General features: G+C 40.0%; 1 protein-coding gene across 1 annotated transcript in view; it reads left to right on the top strand.

The window, feature by feature from the left end:
• Positions 1 to 20,631, top strand: part of LYST (lysosomal trafficking regulator) — a 127,772-nt gene that overhangs the window by 15,899 nt on the left and 91,242 nt on the right. The window contains exons 4-12 of the mRNA XM_090263455.1: positions 1,242 to 3,318; positions 4,729 to 5,758; positions 7,376 to 7,537; positions 9,217 to 9,373; positions 11,597 to 11,823; positions 12,313 to 12,379; positions 15,819 to 15,928; positions 17,225 to 17,651; positions 19,823 to 19,967. Of these exons, the coding sequence (XP_090119581.1) occupies positions 1,242 to 3,318; positions 4,729 to 5,758; positions 7,376 to 7,537; positions 9,217 to 9,373; positions 11,597 to 11,823; positions 12,313 to 12,379; positions 15,819 to 15,928; positions 17,225 to 17,651; positions 19,823 to 19,967 (4,402 nt within the window). The remainder of the gene's footprint in view (positions 1 to 1,241; positions 3,319 to 4,728; positions 5,759 to 7,375; positions 7,538 to 9,216; positions 9,374 to 11,596; positions 11,824 to 12,312; positions 12,380 to 15,818; positions 15,929 to 17,224; positions 17,652 to 19,822; positions 19,968 to 20,631) is intronic.

Here is a 20,631-nt window from a genome sequence, read left to right as displayed (position 1 = left end):
TTACCATATTCCACCAATGACTTTTGCACTTTAGTTTTTCTACTGTTGCTTTCAAAGGATAATTTGAAGTAATATTTTGTTTCAAGTCTGGATAGAATTACTCCCCTCAAGGTCAATACATAGTTTTAATTTCTGATATTGAAAAATTAAAAAATATATATATCACATTAAATATATGAAACTTAGTTTAAATGTTTCAGTGAAGGGATTAATAGTTTCCGCCCTTGACCATTTTGGGGATATGTAAATTGTGAGACGTTTAGGATCTCTCAGACATTTTTTTTAAGTCCTTCTATATTGTATTTTAATGCCACGTGGCATATTTATACATTTCTGACATGGAGCTCTCTTGTTAGGGACTTATCTAACATCTCATAATGTCATCCTGCTTCTTTATTGATTCACTAACCCTCTGCTCTTATTTTCTTCTGAATTTGTATCCAATTAGTGTTCTTTAGGTGACCTAGTCTTCAATACCTGCATCTATTGCACAGGTGGAATTTGTCCACCTTTTAATTCCCCCTCCCCTTAATTAAGGCACTGGTCATTTATTTACAGATTGGTATTTATTCATTCTAAATTACAACTGTATTTTTCATCTAGATCTATCACATGCTGTTGCAAAGAGAAAGAGGCCAGTTTTTTTGATCTTTTAATTTTTAAGGAGGATGTGTTTATTTCTCCCGGGAAGTAGGCGTTGAGCGCTGACCTCACACCAGGCCCTTGGTCCTCGGCCCTGGGGACAGAGCAGTGGAGCCTGTGTGTGGGCCTCGCTCAGCGTGTGGCACATGCAGGGAAGAGCTCTTTTAACTTCACTCTTGGAGGATATTTGGTGTCTATTGTATGATTTTGAAATAATTTCGTAAAATTCTTAACTGGCGGCACTGTTGGAGGGGATTTATGAAAGGATGTGAACGGTAGTGCTGAATACTCGAAGAGTCCCTTATGTCCATGTGAGAATGCAATGGGCATATGGTTTTAAATCAGATTTATTTTTCTAATTCTGTTCCTTTCCATTGTTTCCAAATCCATTTGTATCCTTTGAACTAATACCACCTGGTACTTATCATGAGCAAGGTAAGTGTTGGGGGAAGTGACCCAGAGACATAACAATAGCTAAAGGAAGCCAGCCCCAGTTAAAAACAAAACAAAACTGAGGTTAAACTTCTAAAATGGATACTAAATACAAACAGTGTAAAAACGTATTAAGGCATGTAAAATTTCCTTTTTCATTTCTGTAGATTTTAATCTGCCGTTCTCCGCTGATATAATCCTGACCAAAGAAAAGAACTCAAGTTCACAAAGATCTACTCAGGAAAAACTATGTTTAGAAGGAAGTGCCCCATCGGGTCAGGGTTCTGCAAAAGTAAATGTTTTTCGAAAGAGTAGACGACCCCGTAAAGCCACCCATCGCTATTCTGTGAGAGACGCGAGAAGGACCCAGCCCTCCACCTCCGACTCGGAGGCCGACTCAGACGGCAGGAGGGCAGCAGTGAGCAAGCAGAGGCGGCCCCCTCAGCTGCAGCCTTTTCTAACAGAGTCTCCTAAAGAAGATGTGTATCTGGCTCAGTCCGACCAGCTGTCAACCAAAGAGCAGACTCCTCCGGATAGCGTGGCTTTGGAAAGTCTCCAAGAGATGATGCCAAGACAGGAGGCAGACTTCGACATTTTAAGTGAGCCGGCCGCCTTGTCTGTTATTGGTCACATGAGCAACTCTCCATTTGACTTATGTCATGTTTTGTTATCTTTATTAGAGAAAGTTTGTAAGTTTGATATGACCTTGAATCATACTTCTGCTCTGGCAGCCAGTGTGGTGCCCACACTGACTGAGTTCCTCGCAGGCTTTGGGGACTGCTGTAATCTCAGCGACCCTTCGGAGAGTCAGATGTTTTCTGCAGGTTGGACTGAAGAACCAGTGGCCTTGATCCAACGGATGCTTTTTCGAACAGTGTTGCATCTCATGTCAGTAGATATTAGTACTGCAGACATGATGCCAGAAAGTCTTAAAAAAAATTTGACTGAATTGCTTAGAGCTGCTTTAAAAATTAGAGCTGGCCTAGAAAAGCAGCCTGCCCCTTTTGCACCAAGACAGAAGAAAACACCACAGGAGGTTCGGGAAGGTTTTGTGTTTTCAAAGTATCGCCATAGAGCCCTTCTTTTGCCTGAGCTCCTGGAAGGAGTGTTACAGATCCTCATCTGTTGTCTTCAGAGTGCAGCTTCAAATCCCTTCTTCTTCAGTCAAGCCATGGATTTGGTTCAAGAATTCATTCAGCATCACGGCTTCAATTTATTTGAAACGTCAGTTCTTCAGATGGAATGGCTGATTTTAAGAGACGGCGTTCCTGCGGAGGCCTCAGAACATTTGAAAGCCCTCATTACCGGCGTGATGAAAATAATGAGCACTGTCAAAAAAGTGAAATCGGAGCAGCTTCATCATTCAATGTGTATGAGGAAGAGGCACCGACGATGTGAATATTCCCACTTTATGCATCACCACAGGGACCTCTCGGGTCTCCTGGTTTCAGCGTTTAAAAACCAGGTTTCCAAAAACCCATTCGAGGAGGCTGCAGATGGCGCCGTCTGCTATCCCGAGCGGTGCTGCTGCCTGGCGGTGTGCGCGCACCAGTGCCTGCGCCTGCTGCAGCGGGCCTCCCTGAGCAGCACGTGCGTGCAGGTGCTGGCGGGGGTGCAGAGCGTCGGGGTGTGCTGCTGCATGCACCCCAAGTCCGTCATCCTCCCTCTGCTCCATGCTTTCAGATCACCAGCACTGAAGAATTTTCAGCAGCACATATTGAATATCCTTAACAAACTTATTTTGGATCAGTTAGGAGGCGCCGAGATACCCCATAAAATTAAAAAAGCAGCTTGCAATATTTGTACCGTTGACTTGGATCAACTAGGCAAATTAGAAGAAACACTGCAAGGGCCTGCACATGACGAGGAGGCTTCCTCCGGCCTGTCCAGTCCTTACAGGTGTCAAGGGATTCTGCCCAGCAGCGGCTCGGAAGACTTGCTGTGGAGATGGGATGCCTTAGAGGCGTACCAAGGTTTTGTTTTTGAAGAAGACAGGCTACATAGTGTGCAGATTGCACACCACATTTGCAATTTAATTCAGAAAGGCAATGTGGTTGTTCAGTGGAAATTGTATAATTATGTGTTTAATCCTGTGCTGCAAAGGGGAGTTGAACTAGCCCGTCACTGCCAGCACCTTAGTGTGACTTCAGCTCAGGCTCATGTGTGTGGCCGTCAAAACCAGTGTTTGCCTCAGGAAGTGCTTCAGGTTTATTTAAAAACGCTGCCTACTCTGCTTCAGTCAAGGTTTGTATGTGTGCGTGTGCAGGCATTTTTCTTATTGGATGCTTTCGAATATCTGTATCCTTTATTCTTTCATATGACTTAATTGTAGTGTAACAACAAAAAGCTTCCCATCCCATATCAGATATTTTTAATATTTATTTATTTTTACTAGTTTGTTATAGAGGAGGGGACAGAACCATTGTTTTTAACTTCTCAGTAAAGTTTTATATATATTTCTGAGAGAAAATGTACACAACACCAATTCAGTAGCAGGGCAAAGTTAAATTAATTGTTTTAAGTGTACTTACTTGATGAAATTATTGGCCATTAAAAACAATGGTTACAAAGATCATGTTGGGACATGAGAAAATACTTATACTAGTTTATTGATAAGATATACAAATTCAAAATATTGCCTACTTATTTACCATTATGTAAAACATTCATGTACATAAAATGATAATTATTGAAGTAGTAGAAATAAGGAGCTTATTATTTAAAAAAATTCCATATTTACATTTATTACCTAAGCAATATATGTAGAAAAATTAAGAAATATAGAAAAGCAAAAAAGAAGAAAATTAAAATTATTTAGAATTTCACCAGTGAGTTTTCCAGATTTTGTGATTGTCACGTCTGGTGCTTAAGCAAATGATTTTATAAATAAACCTTGCTTCTGATAGGTAGCTGTTAAAATTAGTGCATATACGATTTAAAAAACTTACCATAAAATACAATCTATGTATCATCATTAGCTTTACAATCATTTTAAATAATTCCTGACATTCTGACATTGTTTCAATAGAACTGACCTTTGCTTTGAAAGTTTGTGAACTAATTGGCGTATTTGTGGACAACCTGGTCTTTGCTGAGCTGATGTATATTAGAGTTACTACCAGGATTCGAGTGGTCCGGACTCCTAAATTTCACTTGAGACAGAGATGAACATCTTCAGATCTGTCGTTGGGTGCTTGCCCTTTCTGAGGTGCTGCTGTAAACCAAACAGGAAGTCCTTAGTGAACCAGCAGGCAGATGAACAAAAGGACCCACAGATACCTGCCTCCTGTCAAAGGGTCCATCTGCAGTGTGGTGGTGTGGCATTTACAATTTATATAGAGTCTGCCATTCGAAAAAATATTCTTTCTTGAATTGTTTTATTTAACTTGGGATACATGTAATTTGTTCTTTTTAAATGCTGAAGTCATATATGTAGTGTTTGATAAAGGATAAGAAAGTCATTAGAAAGTAATTCAAGATTCTGGTCCCATCTGAGAGTTTAAGCCAGATGATTGATTCATTAAATTAGGTAGTATTTGTTTAGTGTACATCACATGCAGTAATGACATATTTAAATAGTATATATACCTGTTTATAAATGATCTTCCTGTATGTAAAACCTCTTATGTGGTTTTTTTCTTTTTTCTATCACAGGGTAATAAGAGATTTGTTTTTAAGTTTTAATGGAGTAAGTCAAATAATTGAATTAAATTACTTAGATGGTATTCGCGGTCATTCCCTGAAAGCATTTGAAACTCTGATAATCAGCCTCGGTGAACAACAGAAAGACTCTTCGATTCCAGGTCCTGATGGGATGGGCGTTGAACAGAAGGAGCTATCATCGCTTACTGCAGTTACCTCTTGTCATAACCAGCAGGCACTTTCAGATTCTCCACAGAGTTTCAGCAAGTTTTATGCCAGCCTCAGAGAAGCCTACCCAAAGAAATGGAAGTCTGTTAGCCAGGAGGTTCACATCAACACGATAAACCTCTTCCTCTGTGTGGCATTCTTGTGTGTAAGTAAAGAAGCAGACTCTGATGGGGAGTCCGCCCATGACTCAGAAGACACCTCTGGCTACGACAGCACAGCCAGCGAGCCCCTGCACCGCGTGCTGCCACGTTTGCCTCTTGAGAGCCTTGTCTTGCCGTCTCCCGAGCACATGCACCAGGCCGCAGACGTTTGGTCCATGTGTCGTCGGATCTACATGTTGAGTCCAGTTGTCCAGGAACAGTTTTGCAGGCTGGGTGGTGTCCGGGTGTGCCACAGGTTGGTATTTATGATCATAAAGAAACTGTTCAGAAGTCATGAAGAGGAGCAAGGAAAAAAGGAGAGAGAGATGGATGTGAATGAGAACCAAGATTTAGTCAGAACTCCTCAATCTGAGATCACTGGGAAGGAGGATTCGTTATCTTTGACCGTGGAAAGTCTTGCCACACCAGCAGAACTGGGTAGTCTAAAGGAGAGTGCTCACAGTTTAGGTAAATTAGAGTCACAGTGTGTTTCTTACATAAATGGAGATCGAATTTCAGCTGCGGAAGCTGCTCCTGAGGAAGCAAAGGCACTTCCTAGTTCAGAAAGTCAAACCTCACTTCAGAGCATACGACTCTTGGAAGCGCTTCTGGCCATTTGTCTTCATAGCGCCAGAGCTAGTCAGCACAAGGTGGAACTGGAGTTGCCTGATCAGGTAATAACTTGTCCTTTGTCCAGCTATTGCTATTAGGTATTTTTAAAGTTTATTGTAATAATTAGTCGTTTTGTTTTTCCAAAGAGTCTTAAGTTTTGAGAAGCACCTGTATTCTTAGCACCACGGTACCAGGTGCTATACAGGACCCAGATGATCACGTGACCCAGTTCTAGCCCTCAAGAAGCTTACAGTTTAGTTTGGACTGCAAAACCCACATGTGTGAAGTTACCAGCCCTAAAAGGCATGGATATTGCGTTTCAAAGTTCACACTTTAAGCTCTTGGTGTGGTGCCGTTTTGTGCTCTGCCCAGGTCCCCTGACCGAGCTGATGCCCCCATCCGCCATCTGCCGCAGGTGTCGGTTGCTGAGGGCCCACACCTGCTCCGTCTCCTGAGGAGAGACACCCCATCTAAGATACCTGGGAAGAGTGTCTACCAGTGAGGTGGATTTGGCTCTCGTGGAGGGGACAGAGTTCTCCCAGGCCCCAGAGCTATCCCTGGGATTAGGTGGAGGCTGGACATTTATTCTGAAACCACACCTTTGCCGGGATTTTCCCCTTGACATACTTTGCGTTCTTCATGCCCTTATGAGTTTCTTCTGCCAGCACTTCTCAACACACAAGGATGTTTCAGGCCCTGCTCCTAAGGAACCTTCTAATGTGGCAGGTCCCTCTTCCTTCCCTTTTTGCCCAGCCCTCACTGCTCCGTCAGGCAGCAGGCTCTCCTGCTGCCTCATGTTGCTTCCTGTCTGAGTGTCTTGAAGCTCTCATGCTGCTCACAATTAAAACCCACACTCCTTAGTGTCGCTACGGGGCCCGGCAGCCTAGCTCCCACCTCCTCGTTTAGCCTCACCGCCCACCAGCCCTCGCCAGGTGCAGCCAGCCACCTGGACCCGACCGCTGCTCAGATGCCGTTCCCTCCTTACGCTGCGCTCCTGTCCACGTTCCGCCACCGGGCGCAGCCTCTGCCCGTCTGCGCCTGCTGTGTCCTGTGGGGCCTTCACTGTTCGTGTCCTGCAGCCCTTCCTCTGGGACGCCTTTGATGGTGTCTCAGGTGCCGTCTCCCATTCTGTTCTCAGAGAACTTGGTTTATAGCTCTGGTGGGGGCGTCATCATGTCCGCCTGTATGTGTCCGTGCCTCACGTGGGGCTGACGGTTCCTTAAGGTAGATGACAGCTTCCCATCCATCTCCATGGCCTCATCACCTGATATCAGGGCACGGTGCAGGCGGCCAGAGTTCTCTTCAGAGGCAGGAGGAAAAAGGGAGTGAGAAGGATGATGAATGTAAGTGCTTCTTAGAGTCTCAAGGAATTCGTAAGGTCTAGAAATACTTAATCAAAACTCTGAAGTTCCAACTAATCATTTTTTGATATAATTAATTTATGATATGTTGAAATTCAAAACCAAATGAGGTAAGTAAAACATCTGATAAATACGCGTGTTATTAATTGTAATAGTCAATGTTTATGTAACGCTAGGTATTCATATAGTCTTTTTACTTTCATATCAACTGCAGATATATGGACTGGCTTTCTACTTATTAAATTACCATCTGTCACTATTTTATTTTTTTCTTAAAGCATTTTATTAATATTCTCAGTCTCTCTTATTTTACCTTAGGACCTGTCCGTGGAAAATATATTATTTGAAATGAAGGACCATCTTTCCCAGTCAAAGGTGTTTGAAACTGAACTGGCAAAGCCTTTGTTCGATGCGCTGCTCCGAGTTGCACTGGGGGACCACTCAGCAGATTCTGAGCATAGTGATGCTGTGACTGAGAAGGTATGACTCAAGTTCTGTTGGGCTGATTGGGTATGACCAGCGGAAGCAGGAGTGTGTGGGATGGGACTTCATGGAAGAGCGCGGTTAGAAGAGATGGGTCAGGGTTTGCTGCGTTCCGTCATCTGGGCTGCATAGTATTTACTCAGTGCCCTATCTTGTAAAAACAGGAGAGAAGTATGACATGCTTTTCTTCATCTAATCTGGACATTTACTGAGAGTTACTCCCAGTAAGACAGAATGTGTTAATTTGATTTGATGTCTTACATGTAATAACTGGTAAATAAATTATTTATTAAATGATAATTCAGGGATGGTGATGACTCAGGTATCTTATCTATATTGGTGCAGCTTTTATTTCCAGAATACTGTACGCACTTTAATTTTAAATCACTCCACTTAAAAATGACTAGTACTTGCATAGAAAATAGCAATCATAGTTTTTAGTTGCTCATGTTAATGTTTTTTAAAAGAATGATTTTAAATTTTTCCTGAAACTATGATACATATTTAATTCATTTCCTGCCTCTTCCATGTTTATTTTACCTTTAATTGTCACATGTCCTTCATGTTTATATAACTTTATATAACTTCAGTCTAGCCATATATATGACATTTTATTACTTTCTGCAATAATATTTTATGTTGCTGTTTGTCATAACTTAAAAACTGAAATAGCTACTAATGTCACCATATTACTGAACCAGTGGGTTAACTAGAAAATGTTAAAATACCTACTTCATTCCACCTTTAAGTGAAAATGTTTTCTAAAGTGAAAATTGTAGATTTTTGTAAGGAAAGGAAAATTTCATGCTGCAGGATTTACCACAGGAAGTTAATGTTGGAACTCTGTGTTTTTCCTTTAGTTTTATTGTTGACACTATTACAGATGCCCTCATTTCCCCCCATCTGCTCGCCTCTACCCAGCCCCCGGCCCCCTTCCTTCTGCCATCACCACATGGCTGTCTGTGTCTTTGGGCTGTGCATGTGTGATCTCTGGCTAATCCTTTCACCTTCTTTCATCCAGCCCCCGACCCCCTCCTCCTCCCACGGCTATCAGCCTGTTCCATGTGTCCACGCCTCTGATTCTATTTTGTTTGTCAGTTTATTTTATTCATTAGATTCCACATATAAGTAAGATCACATGCTATTTGTCTGAGATGCTTGTATATAGATAATTGCATTCTGAAATCTTAAAATTAATCCCTTTGAAAATTTTTTATGTCTTCTCTGGTTATCTAATTTATAAAACATATATAAAAATCCTGTGGAAAATTTTTTTCCCATGAACAGATGTATAAAAATAATATATATTTACTACCATTAAATTGTGCTTTTTAGTCATTTCCATTATATAACTAGAATGTAATTTCTTAAATTTATTTTTCACTAGAACTGAAATGACCTATAGCTTACTCTGTTAAGAGACACCTCCCACCCATTTTTGATGGGTTAATCAAGTTGAGAGATTCTGGGAAATTTTGCTGTGTGAATTTCATAATTTATAATGGTGAATATCAATGCATAAGATTTTTTTCTTATGAATTGCTGAAAAAATACTGAAAATATTCTTAAGGAAAAACTGAAGCTGTTCTTAAAATGACATTTGCATAATAAATATTATGTTACTGAAAATGAGCAAATGTTACAAGTTTTGCCTTCTAATTGCACCAATCTTATAGAGTCATCAGTCTGAAGAAGAATGGTCATCCCAACCTGGAGATTTTCCAGAAGAAGCTGAGGATGCTCAGTGTTGTAGTTTGAAACTTTTGGTTGAAGAAGAAGGTTATGAAGCCGATAGTGAAAGCAATCCTGAGGACAGTGAAACCTGGGATGATGGTAAAATATCACAGCAGTACTTGTGACTTGATTTGCAAGTCAGATTATCAATGAACAAAATGGCTCATGGTAATGTTACTTTAGAATTTGTATAGCCTTACATTGCATCATCATTTTATTGGATCGTCACAGTGAATTCTGGCACTCATATCTGTGATTGAAAGCACCGAGGTAAATTTTGTTATCACAGACATTGTGATAACAATGGGGAGAGAAAGTCCCTGCTTTCACATATATTCTAGTGGAAAAGATAAGGAGCAGATATAAACAGTCTAAAGAAATAAAACAGGGCAATGTGGCTGTGATTGGGTGACCAGAGGAGGGTTCTCTGAGGATGTTACATTTACATGGAGGCCTAACTGAAAAACGTCTGTCCAGATACACATTGAGAGCAAGAGCATTTCACAGCCTTTGTTTTAAAGATTAAATAACATAAGGAGTATGGACATCTTCTTGTTACTTCCAAGGATGCTGCAGAATAGATTTCATCTTAGTTCACCATCGCACAGTCTGTCCTTGAGGTCAGGGCTCACACCTTTGGTGGAACGGAAAGGATGGGCTGGCCTTTGACTGTCCCAGGACTGGGAGTCTTCACTAAGGTCATAGCAGCTTATCTTCCCAAGGTCTGTTTTCTCTTCCCATCAAGTGAATGAGTCATCGCTGATGTCCTGCCTAACAGGCCTGATGAACCCGAAGCAGGTTTTTTGTTTTGTTTTGTTTCCCAAAAAGAGAGTGAAAAGAACTAAGAAACAGCCACAGCCCTGACTGGTGTGGTTCAGTGGGATGGGGATTGTCCTGACAGTTCGATTCTGGTGAGGCACATGCCTGGGCTGCAGCCAGGTACCCAGTTGGTGGTGTGCAAGAAGCAACCAATCAGTGTTTCTCTGGCACATCAGTGGGTCTCACCCTCTCTCCCTCTTTCCCCTCTCTCTAACAATAAATACATCTTTTTTTTTAAAGTTAAAAAAAAATTAGAAACAGCCACAGACTGAAATAGTATGTGTGTGTGTGTGTTTGTGTGTGTATACAGGAGTGGAGAAGGAAGGTTAATAAGTAACACAATAATGAATAAATGATAATACAAGAATAAATTGTTTCACATACTTAGAACTATAAACCAACTTTTGTCAACCCTGTATACACGTATACATATAGCTTGCTTGATTTATTAAATTATTTTTGTTTTTTCTAGTTTTACTGAGGTGTAATTGACAGACATCGCTGTATAAGTTGAAGATCTCATTATACATAGCATGTTGGTTTGATTTACATATATCATGAAATGATTACTGCAGTGGGTTTATTTAACATCCATCATCTCATATAGATAAAATAGAAAGAAAAAAATTTCTCCTTGTGATGAGAACTCTTAAGACATACTTTCTTAACAACTTTCCTGTGTATCATACAGCAGTGTTAACTACAGTTACTACTCTGTAAATTATCTCCCTAGTGCTTATTTGTCATGTAAGTTTGTACCTTTTGACCACTTCCTCCTATTTCCCTTCCCTAGACACCCTAAGTAGGTGCTTTTGGAAATATATTTGTATAATGGTGTTGGTTTTATTAGAGAACAGACATGATTTTATAATGACAGATTTCCTCCTTTTTATAAGTTTGCTAACTAGATCTTAGTTTAAAGAATTCTGATCTAGTTAGAAATTTATAAATTTCTTAACTATATGAACACTGTTTAAGAGCACGTTAGTCTCTTTAAGAGCATATAAGGTAGATTTTCCAAACTGTAATATTTAGTGAGGAAATACCTGTCTGTTTCTCACCTATGAAGAAGGCAAAGCATAGAATTTTTCCGGCCCATAGCCAGCTGCACATTTCCACGGAGCTATGAATAAGCACATAAACTGCCCTGTCGTTCAGGTGTTGTGGGATCAGGAAGTTTGGGATGGTATTTTTTTTTTTTTTTAGTGTGTCAGAGGACTGTGTTAAATCTGTATCATGTGTCCATAAAACTTGCCATTCATAATATTTGTAGTTCTGTCGAAGATCAAAATTACTTTGAAGGCTATTCATTTATCTTCAAAATATCCATAAGACTTGATTATTCAGGATATTTACCGCAATCAAAAGTCATATTGTAGGAAAATGTTTTGTGAACATCTTCTAAATAGCCCTTTTGCCATTGAACTTTAAAATGAGAATGAGATTTTAAATATTTAGTCAGTGTTTAGGGAATAAAAACAATCTTTTCTTTTCCCCTTGCAGGGGTAGACATAAAGCCTGAAGCGGAAGGTGTCATTACATCAAACAATCCAAATGACTCACTTGAAAACCTCACTCAAGGGGAAATAATATACCCTGAGATTTGTATGCTGGAATTAAACTTGCTTTCTACTAGTAAAGCCCCACTTGATGTGCTTGCCCACGTATTGGAGAGATTTTTAAAAATCATCAGACAGAAAGAAAAGAATATTTTTCTACTCATGCAACAGGTAAAAGATGTATTTCATTAAATGAGGTGAATATTTATCCCACTCGTACCCCAATTACTCATCTCCTTATTTATTATAATTCAGCTTGTCTGGGATGATTACCTTTTATAATACCTTAGACGTGTTTTAGCTGCAAGTGGTATTCTAAAAATCTTCTAATTCCCTAGTTCTCTAAAGTAACATAAAAATTAATGATGTCATTGACCAACTAATAATGACCCCTAGTATATTTCTGAGAATGGGTAATACATTTTAAATTGCATTTAATTTTAATGTATGGTCATTGTTTTGACAAATTAGAAAACAAAAGCAGTATGAGAAATAAAATGAAAATTGTGTGTAATCCTACACATAGCCTTCCTTTTACTCATTTTAAATATGTATATATGTATATACTGTAGACTATCAAATAATTTATTACATTACACTGCTTCATGCTTTCATGAGGTAAGAAATTTAATTTATTATGTTTTGTTTTTTAATCTTCAGGGAACTGTGAAAAATCTTTTAGGAGGGTTCTTGAGTATTTTAACACAGGCTGATTCTGATTTTCAAGGTGCGTTGAAAATGTTAGTTTTAAACAATAGCTTTGAAACTATCTTGTTGTGTTGTGAAATGAAGGGTTGGCGATAAGGGCTTCCCTGGGCAGAGTGCTCTATGGTTTCAAAAGTAGCTTTATATGTGTCATCTCTTTTGTTCCTCAGACCCACCCAGTGCAGTGAGCATGGTACAAGTGCCTGATTTTACAGAGAAAAATCTAGATTCCAGGGCCTGAGGGACTTGCTCCTCAGGAGGAGCGTGGCCCAGTGTGCGCCCTGTGCGGGGCTGCTGCTGCACGGGAGTGGTGGCTCCTGCTGTCTGCTCCGTGCGTGCAGGCGGCTGAGAAGTTCCTAATGAGCAGCTAATATGATTCTGCTGTATCTAAGAGACAGAAAGGTACATTTTAGTTGGAAAAGCCTAAATTTTACTTGGAGAGTTAAGGCTGACATGTAGGAAATGTTAATTTGAGTTTGTCAGATGCCTCCTTGGGGTGAATTCAGGCTAAGTGTTTTCATCAGATGTCCCAGAAACGGTGTGCCTTTCCCAGTGCAGCGTTTCCAGAGGTGCACGGTGTCTGTGTCTGACTGTCGTGTGGGCTTTGAGCGCTTGCTGGAGGTGGCGTCTTGCCAGGTCTCTCCTTTGTGAAGTTACTGTATTCTCTTGTAACAGGGACTATCCCTGGGGAAGATAACGTGAGGCTGTGTAAATACCCTTTTTTCCATCATAGTTTAACCCACTAATTGTAGCATCCATTGATGATTCTTGACTGAAGCAGTTAATATTGTGGTGTTTGCCAAACAGTGATTTCTATTTCCATCATTCCTCCAATGTTTACTAATTAGGATTGTACTCTGAGGAGAAGCTTCCCTTCTCCCCCATTTACTTATTTACTACATGAGTATATTTTTATTTATTGTGCTAGGAACCTGGTGGACCCCTTTGATCTGAAGACATTCCTAGCTTAACTCTGAGAAATTCTATTTTATTTTTTAAAAGATTTTATTTATTTTTAGAGAGAGGAGAAGGGAAGGAGAAAGAGAGGGAGAGAAACATTGCCGTGCAAGAGAAACATTGATCTGTTGCCTCTTGCGCGCTCCCAACTGGAGACCTACCTGCAAACCCAGGCATGTTCCTTGACCGGGAATTGAACCGGAGACCTTTAAGTTTGCAGGATGACGCCCAACCCACTGAGTCAGGGCCTATTTCATTATCTTTTAATAACAATTTTATTAAGATACAGTCGTGTACAGTTCACCCATTCAAAGCATACGATTCAGTGTTTTTTAGTGTATCCACAGAGTCATACCATCATCACAGTGTTTGAACATTCTGTCACTCTAGAAGAACCCGCACCCTTTAGCAATCACTTCCTATTTCCCCAGAGCCCTCCCACACACCCTCCCCTGTCCTGGGCATCGCCAGTCGATTTCCTGTCATAGATTTGCCTATTCTGGATATTTCATAAATAATTTGGCCAGACTGTACAGTTACACTTAGTAGCCCTGATGCTAACATCCCACTATATATCCCAGCTTTTGGGTGGCAATTCATTCAGTTTCTTTAGAGAAGAATTACCAGGTTTGGGGCATAAAGGTAGAAGCTGAGCTGTGGGTGCTCCATGCTCAGAGTCAAGGGCAGGAGTGAATGCTCACAGACAGATCTGTTATTAACCCCTGTCTTGTAGCCCCACTCTTTACTTCCTCTCCAGGCCTCAGGCAGACAGCTTGGCTTTCTGTGCCTCTGAGCCCCTTCGTAATTCAAGGAGATTCTAGTCTGCAGCTTTCTCTTCTATCGGCTCTTCTGTTTCCCGGAAATGTTTTTAAATTTCTCATCTGATGTGCTCGCAGTGTCTACTGCCTCTCCAGCTTTTTTTGTTGCTGTTATGAGTTTCTTCCTTTTTGTAATTCTGTATTTTAAGTTCAGTGCGTTTCAATGGTAGACAAAGGCAAATACTCCGTGTGTGTGTGTGTGTTTTCCTTCCCCCAATGAAAAACAAAATCTTAAGCACATACGCTTTACTTTGATCACATTTCCTTCTTACCCTCAAACCTTTAATGGAGTCGTGTTAACTGTAGGATATAGTCTGTGCCGTTGTACAGTCTTGTTGCGAATTTCCTTCCAAATGAATCTACTGGTTCGCTGCTTTTGCTAGATACGTGGCTCCAGCACGGCTTCTGTCCTCAGGCTTCTCAGTAGGGTTATTTTTGTCATGTCTCAGATTGAGATAATATCTAATTTGTAGGACTTCCCTAGGGGGAGTGAGGAACAACTGAGATAATGCATGCAAATATACTTTGAACACCAGTATGTACTGTAAATACTAACTATTAAACATTCTATGAATTTGTGTACAACTGATTACATTTTATGCTAAACCCCACAGTGGAATGAAGAAAATGTTCAAACTACTATTGTAACAATATAATCAATAAAATATACTTAAAAAAAAAAGAAAATGTTCAAACTAATTGTTTATAATATTTAAGTGTTTTCTAATGTTTTGTCATGTAACTTTCTATTTAGCAAGTAAGTTATAATTTAAGAATTTTCAAGATAACAAGACTGTTTTATGGTACTTAACAGTGTCAACTTAATAAATACTATATTAACTTATGCTTTAAAAATTAATTTTTAATTGAATTAATTGGGGTGACACTGGTCAATAAAATTACATAGGTTTCAGGTGTACAATTCTATGATATTTCTTTTATATATTGTATTGTGTGTTCACCATCCCAAGTCAACTTTCATTCCATCACCACTTATCCCCCCTTTACCCTCTTCTACTGCCCCCACCCCTTTCCCTCTTTAAAAAAAAAAAAAATTATTTATGTTTAGCAAGAGGGGAAGGGAGGGAGAAAGAGGGAGAGAAGCAATATGAAAGAGAAACACCAGTCAGGGCCCCCTTTCCCTCTTATAATCAATCACCATACTGTTGTGTCTTTGAGTGTTTTTTTTCCTAAATCCCTTCACCTTTTTATGCTTCTTTAAATAATACATTTACTTGACTTGGAGCTAACCAAACATTAAAAAAAATAATTTCATTGAGCATTGGCCTGTGAGCCAAGTGTCGGTTCGATTCCCAGTCAGGGCACATGACTAGTTTGCACGTCAGGTCCCCAGTTGGGGGCGTGAGTGAGAGGCAACCACACAGTGATGTTTCTCTCCCTCTCTTTCTCCTTCCCCCTCTCTCTAAAAATAAAATAAACAAACAAATAAATAAATTATTTTAAAAAATATTTAAAAAAATGAATTTTTTTTTGTCAGTTGGTTAGTTGGTTTGCATTTAATCGTATTATTATTTCTTTAGCAAATTTTTGTATTATTAGGCTGTTTATAATCCATTTAAAATGCGACAGTAGTATTTGATCTTTTTCAGTGAAATTGCTTATTCCATGTCTTTAATTAACTGTGTATTTGGCTTTAACTTTTCCCTCTATCTTTCTTTAATTTAGCATGCCAGAGAGTATTGGTGGATCTTTTGGTATCTTTGATGAGTTCAAGAGTATGTTCAGAAGAGCTAACCCTTCTTTTGAGGATATTTCTGGAGAAATCTCCTTGTACAGTAAATATGCTATAATTAAAATTTTTTTCACTGATATTTAATGGAATATTTTAAAAAGTATTTGAAAGTCACTAAGCTTTCTCTTTTCATGTGGTAATTATTATACAGTCAACTCCATGCTATTATTTGTGAGTCCCAGTTATTTTATTATTTGCACATACCTTAACCATTTCTCTTCTTTTTTGGCTAATCAGACATTTCAGTGAGATCAGTCCATTTACCCCCAAACCACCCCAGTCTTTTTTGTGCTTAAGAAATGCTGAATAGTTTTAATTACCAAAGATAAGTTAATTATGAGCAATTATAACCATTCGGAGAATTATCCTGTTTTTAGAAAATTATTATCTACTCTTCCGTTATCTTCTATCACTTCTCCTCTCCATTGGTGCAGCTTAGTGACTTTTAGGCTTTGCTGAAGGATCCATTTTTATAATAAAACAGAAAGCCTTGGACTACTTTCTTTGGGGCAAGATTGATGTTCCTGAGGCCTGCATGTTTGCCAGCCCTCAGGCCGGGGCCCTGGGGGAGCTCCCAGCTCTGTGGAACACAAGCTTAAAACCCCTTGTGTAGACAGCTGAGAACGGGCTGCGTTTATGGAGTGTTTCGGGTGCATTTCTCATCATGATCCATGTTAGATGTTATTTGGGGTATGAGTAGGGCGTTGTACTTAATTGTACTGACGGTTAATCTTTTATTCACTTGTCTCCTTTGTCATTGCTTTCCCCCTCTTTTCTGTATATTCTACTTTTCAGTTTAACTGAAAACTTATAATTATCAATAAAACCTAAAAACCTTATTTAATTTACCCAGCACAGATGAAAAATTTTATATTATTATAGAAAAGGCATGTCAAATAAATTGGAAAGTAATTGAGCACTCAGTTTTATAAAAGCAGTCATGCTATAAATATCAATCAGAAATATGGAGATTTTGTAAGGTCTCTGGTTCTGTTCCTCATTTAAAAATATTTGAGAGAAGCAACTATAGCTACTTGGAAATACACATCTTTCTTTGGTAGAACTAATTCCTGGTATAATTATTTAATTTCTAATACTTAGGGCCAACTGATAACTTTTAGGTGTACATCATAAAAGCATCTAAACCTAAAATAAATTAACCACAAGAGATTTTAAAATTTGAAGCGTCTCATATTTTATCTTAACTCTACAAAAGGGGAAAATGTGATAACATGGTAGATGTGTGTGGGAATGTCTGTATGCTCATTTATAGCCTGAATGTCAACATTATTGTGTACCTTGTACATGATTGTACAATCTTGTTTTTCTTTTTTCCTAGGAAATTCTTCTTCTGGGTGTTCTGAAAATCGTTGAAAGTGATATTGCTATGAGCCCTTTCCAGCATCTAACCTTCCCTTTGCTGCACACGCCGAGTTTAAGCAACGGAGCCTCATCCCAGAAGTGTCCCGGGATGCTCAACAGCAAGGCCGTGGGGCTGTGGAGAAGAGCACGGGTGTCGTGGAGCAAGAAGGAGGCTGGCAGTGACAGTGTCCCTCAGCAGCTGCTCTCCTCCTGGCACGTAGCCCCAGCGCACCTGCCCCTGCTGGGACAGAACTGCTGGCCGCACCTTTCCGAAGGCTTCAGCATCTCCCTGTGGTTCCGCGTGGAGTGTGTCCACGAGGCTGCGAGTTCCACAGAGAAACGAAAGAAGACCAGGAGAAGGAAGAAGTCATTAATTTTACAGCATAGCAGTCCTGATGGAGCAGGTACGAAGGCTGTATCCCCTGCTGCACTCAGCTTTCTGCGCTGCAGTTTTGGTTGACCCGGAGGAACATAGTGACGTCCTCACTGCCTCTTGACACGTTCTTCTCCTTGAATGCCTCAGTGCTGGCAGGTCCTGACTTCCCCTGGCCCGAGCCGTCAGATGGCCTTGAAAACTCCATTTTCTTCTCTACTTTTGCTGTGTGTGTGTGTGTGTGTGTGTGTGTGTGTGTGTGTGTGTCTATGTGCGGATGTGGGGGCATATACCACATATAACTGCTGCTGTGGAGGTCACTGCCCCATTTCCTTTTCCTGGTCCCCTTGCTGGGTTGGGGTGGCTCCTGATGTGAGCCATGTTTCTGTCCTGCTGTTTCCCAGCCCCTCCCAGTGAGCCCCCCCCCTCCCTCCGCCCCCCTCACTCAGGCTCACCTTCTCAAGCTGTCCCTCTTCTCCGTGCCCCTCTCCAGTTCCTGTCATGGAGTGTTTGAATGCATCGCCGTTCTCCAGAGGTAGAATAGCTTTGATTCCAACCCTTTCTATAACGGGTCGGCTTGCTGTTGTGCTGGTACGACATGACCCCTTGGTCCTGACATGACTAGGGCAGCAAGAACCTGTTCGTAAGAAGCAGCTGGTGGTGGAAGTAAAGCAGACAGGCACATTCTTAGGGTCCAGGGAAGGGATGAGGTGACCAGACGGGACAGGCATGTCGGGGTCATGCCTATGAGGAGGAGGAGCCCCCACCCCACTGTAGTCTCTGTGTTGGGACGCCAGGCCTTCACCACTGCCTGGTTCTAGGGTCCCTACCCACTGGTCACTACAACACTGTAAACAGGGCGGATGGCTTCCTTACATTTAAGTGGGGGGTGGGGGGAGTCATAATGTAAACAGTCTCTTAGAAAATGAATAAACATGCACAGCGATCTGAGAAAAGTAGGTAATGGGAAAACTTTAAAAATTTTTTATTTTAAAAATGTATTAGAACACATTTTAGAAAGATCATTTTACGTAACCATTTTAAAAGAATATCTAAAAACAGTAATATCATAAAATGTTAAAGAATTACCTCGTTAGATTGTTGTGAACATTAAATTAGGAAATATTTATAACAAGCCTACTCTCCAAATCCTGGTACACACTGGTTTTAGTTCTAGTCTTTGCACGAATTCGGATTTGATGTGGAAACATTTTTAATATCACATCAGATATGAGTCCTTTATACATCTTATGTCTTTGGCAGTAGTCTTCAAAATTATCAATGAATTTAACTCTTTTTTTAAGATTTATTATCATTGCTAGGGGGAGTGTTCTTAAAAACCGGTGGTGACTGTGCATGCCTGTTGAAAAATGACCACAGATATATATGCAATCTAATAACTGGTAGTGTTCATCTTCTCTAAAAGTCTGAGCCTTTGGACATGCATTTTTAAAATTCCAGTACGTCTTAATTAACATAGCTTTACATAAAGTCATGCATCATGGTCATAGGTAGGCGGATGGCTTGAGGCTTTGGCCCATCACACCCATTCAGGCAGCGCTGGGTTTTGAGTGGGGAGAAGGGGAAGTCAGCATTCCGAAGCAGAGAGCCCAAAGCATAGAGCACTGACCTCAGTTTGCCTTAGAGAAACTGTGTAGAGTGGCAGAAACACTTAGCAATCGTATTCAAAGATCACTCATCAGGGAATGTATTCAAACACAATTTTTCTAAAAGCAATTTTAACAGGGTCCATAAAAAAAATCATGCTGTCATAATAATAATTATAGGGTGGTCTTGGCAGTGCAGGGCCCATGACCATCGTGTGTGCCCCCTGGGCTGCGGTCCATGGTGTCAGAGTGGCCAGATCTAGTCACCCAAAGACCCGCAGCACCGATTGTGATAGTTCACTGCAGTGACGTCACAGGGGCCTGTCCCTTCCTCTAATTAGTCCTCAGTTACCATGTATTTTAAGACATTTAATAACTTTTAATGCACCCAATTACTATTTTCACTCCTGGTGCTTTTTTGGAGTTAATTAACATCTAAACTTTGGAAATACTATTGTTTAGAACAGGACCGGTTGAGACATTCTGGATAAATTATTACAAATAAACAACCATGCTTTGTATTCTTTTACATTCACTTTTTCACTCAATTTTTATCAACTGCTTTCCTGATCGTTCTAACACTTTTTCATCATAGAGAACAACAGGCCAGAAGGTGCAGAGGACATAAATCCTGGGGAAAGACTCATAGAAGAAGGCTGCATTCACATGATTTCTTTGGGATCCAAAGCGTTGATGATCCAAGTGTGGGCTGACCCCTGCACTGGCACGTTCATCTTTCGGTATTGATTATCCCCAACCCCCACAGATAGAACATGTATTTAAATATTATGTAAGAGATGTAAGTGTGAAATCTGTAATAAAGATCATTACAGCAAAACAAAAATCTCATTAAAAAAGGGGGTGCATTCTAACAGTTATTAACATCACCTTTGAGACAATATAGTCTAACTGAAAATCTATAATTAAATTCTGAAGTAGATGATGTTAATTCTCAATCGGAGTTGAGACAAAATACTTACTGAAGTCGTATCTATGGAAGTATTCTATCAGGTTGCAATGATCTTAAGATGTTGTTAATATCAGGCAGCTGTTTTCCATATGCAGATTATATATTTAATAGCCATTATCTAATAAGCTTAAGATCTCCTTGCTACCTTGTCCCTTTTTTTCTGCCTCCTTTGTTAGCCAGTTTAAATACATGTCTTTTATTTGTATTGGGTGAGTATGGATAGTATGAGATTATTTTTATAAAACATAAAACTAAGTAAAAGATATGTTATTTAGGGACATATGCTTTGTAAAGTTTATAAAGGTTACTAGGTACTGCATATATATTACATCCTAATTCTCTCGAAGTAGATTAGGCCTCCAACACATCCTGGCATTTAGACATTTATGTACAATATGTATTAATTTTTATATGAACCAAATATTATACTATAA

Source organism: Furipterus horrens, unplaced genomic scaffold, assembly GCF_987537825.1.
Source record: "Furipterus horrens unplaced genomic scaffold, mFurHor1.1.pri manual_scaffold_15, whole genome shotgun sequence".
NCBI lineage: Eukaryota > Metazoa > Chordata > Mammalia > Chiroptera > Furipteridae > Furipterus > Furipterus horrens.
Note: the sequence above shows the minus strand (reverse complement) of the source record. Positions and strands in the feature narration are given on the sequence as shown.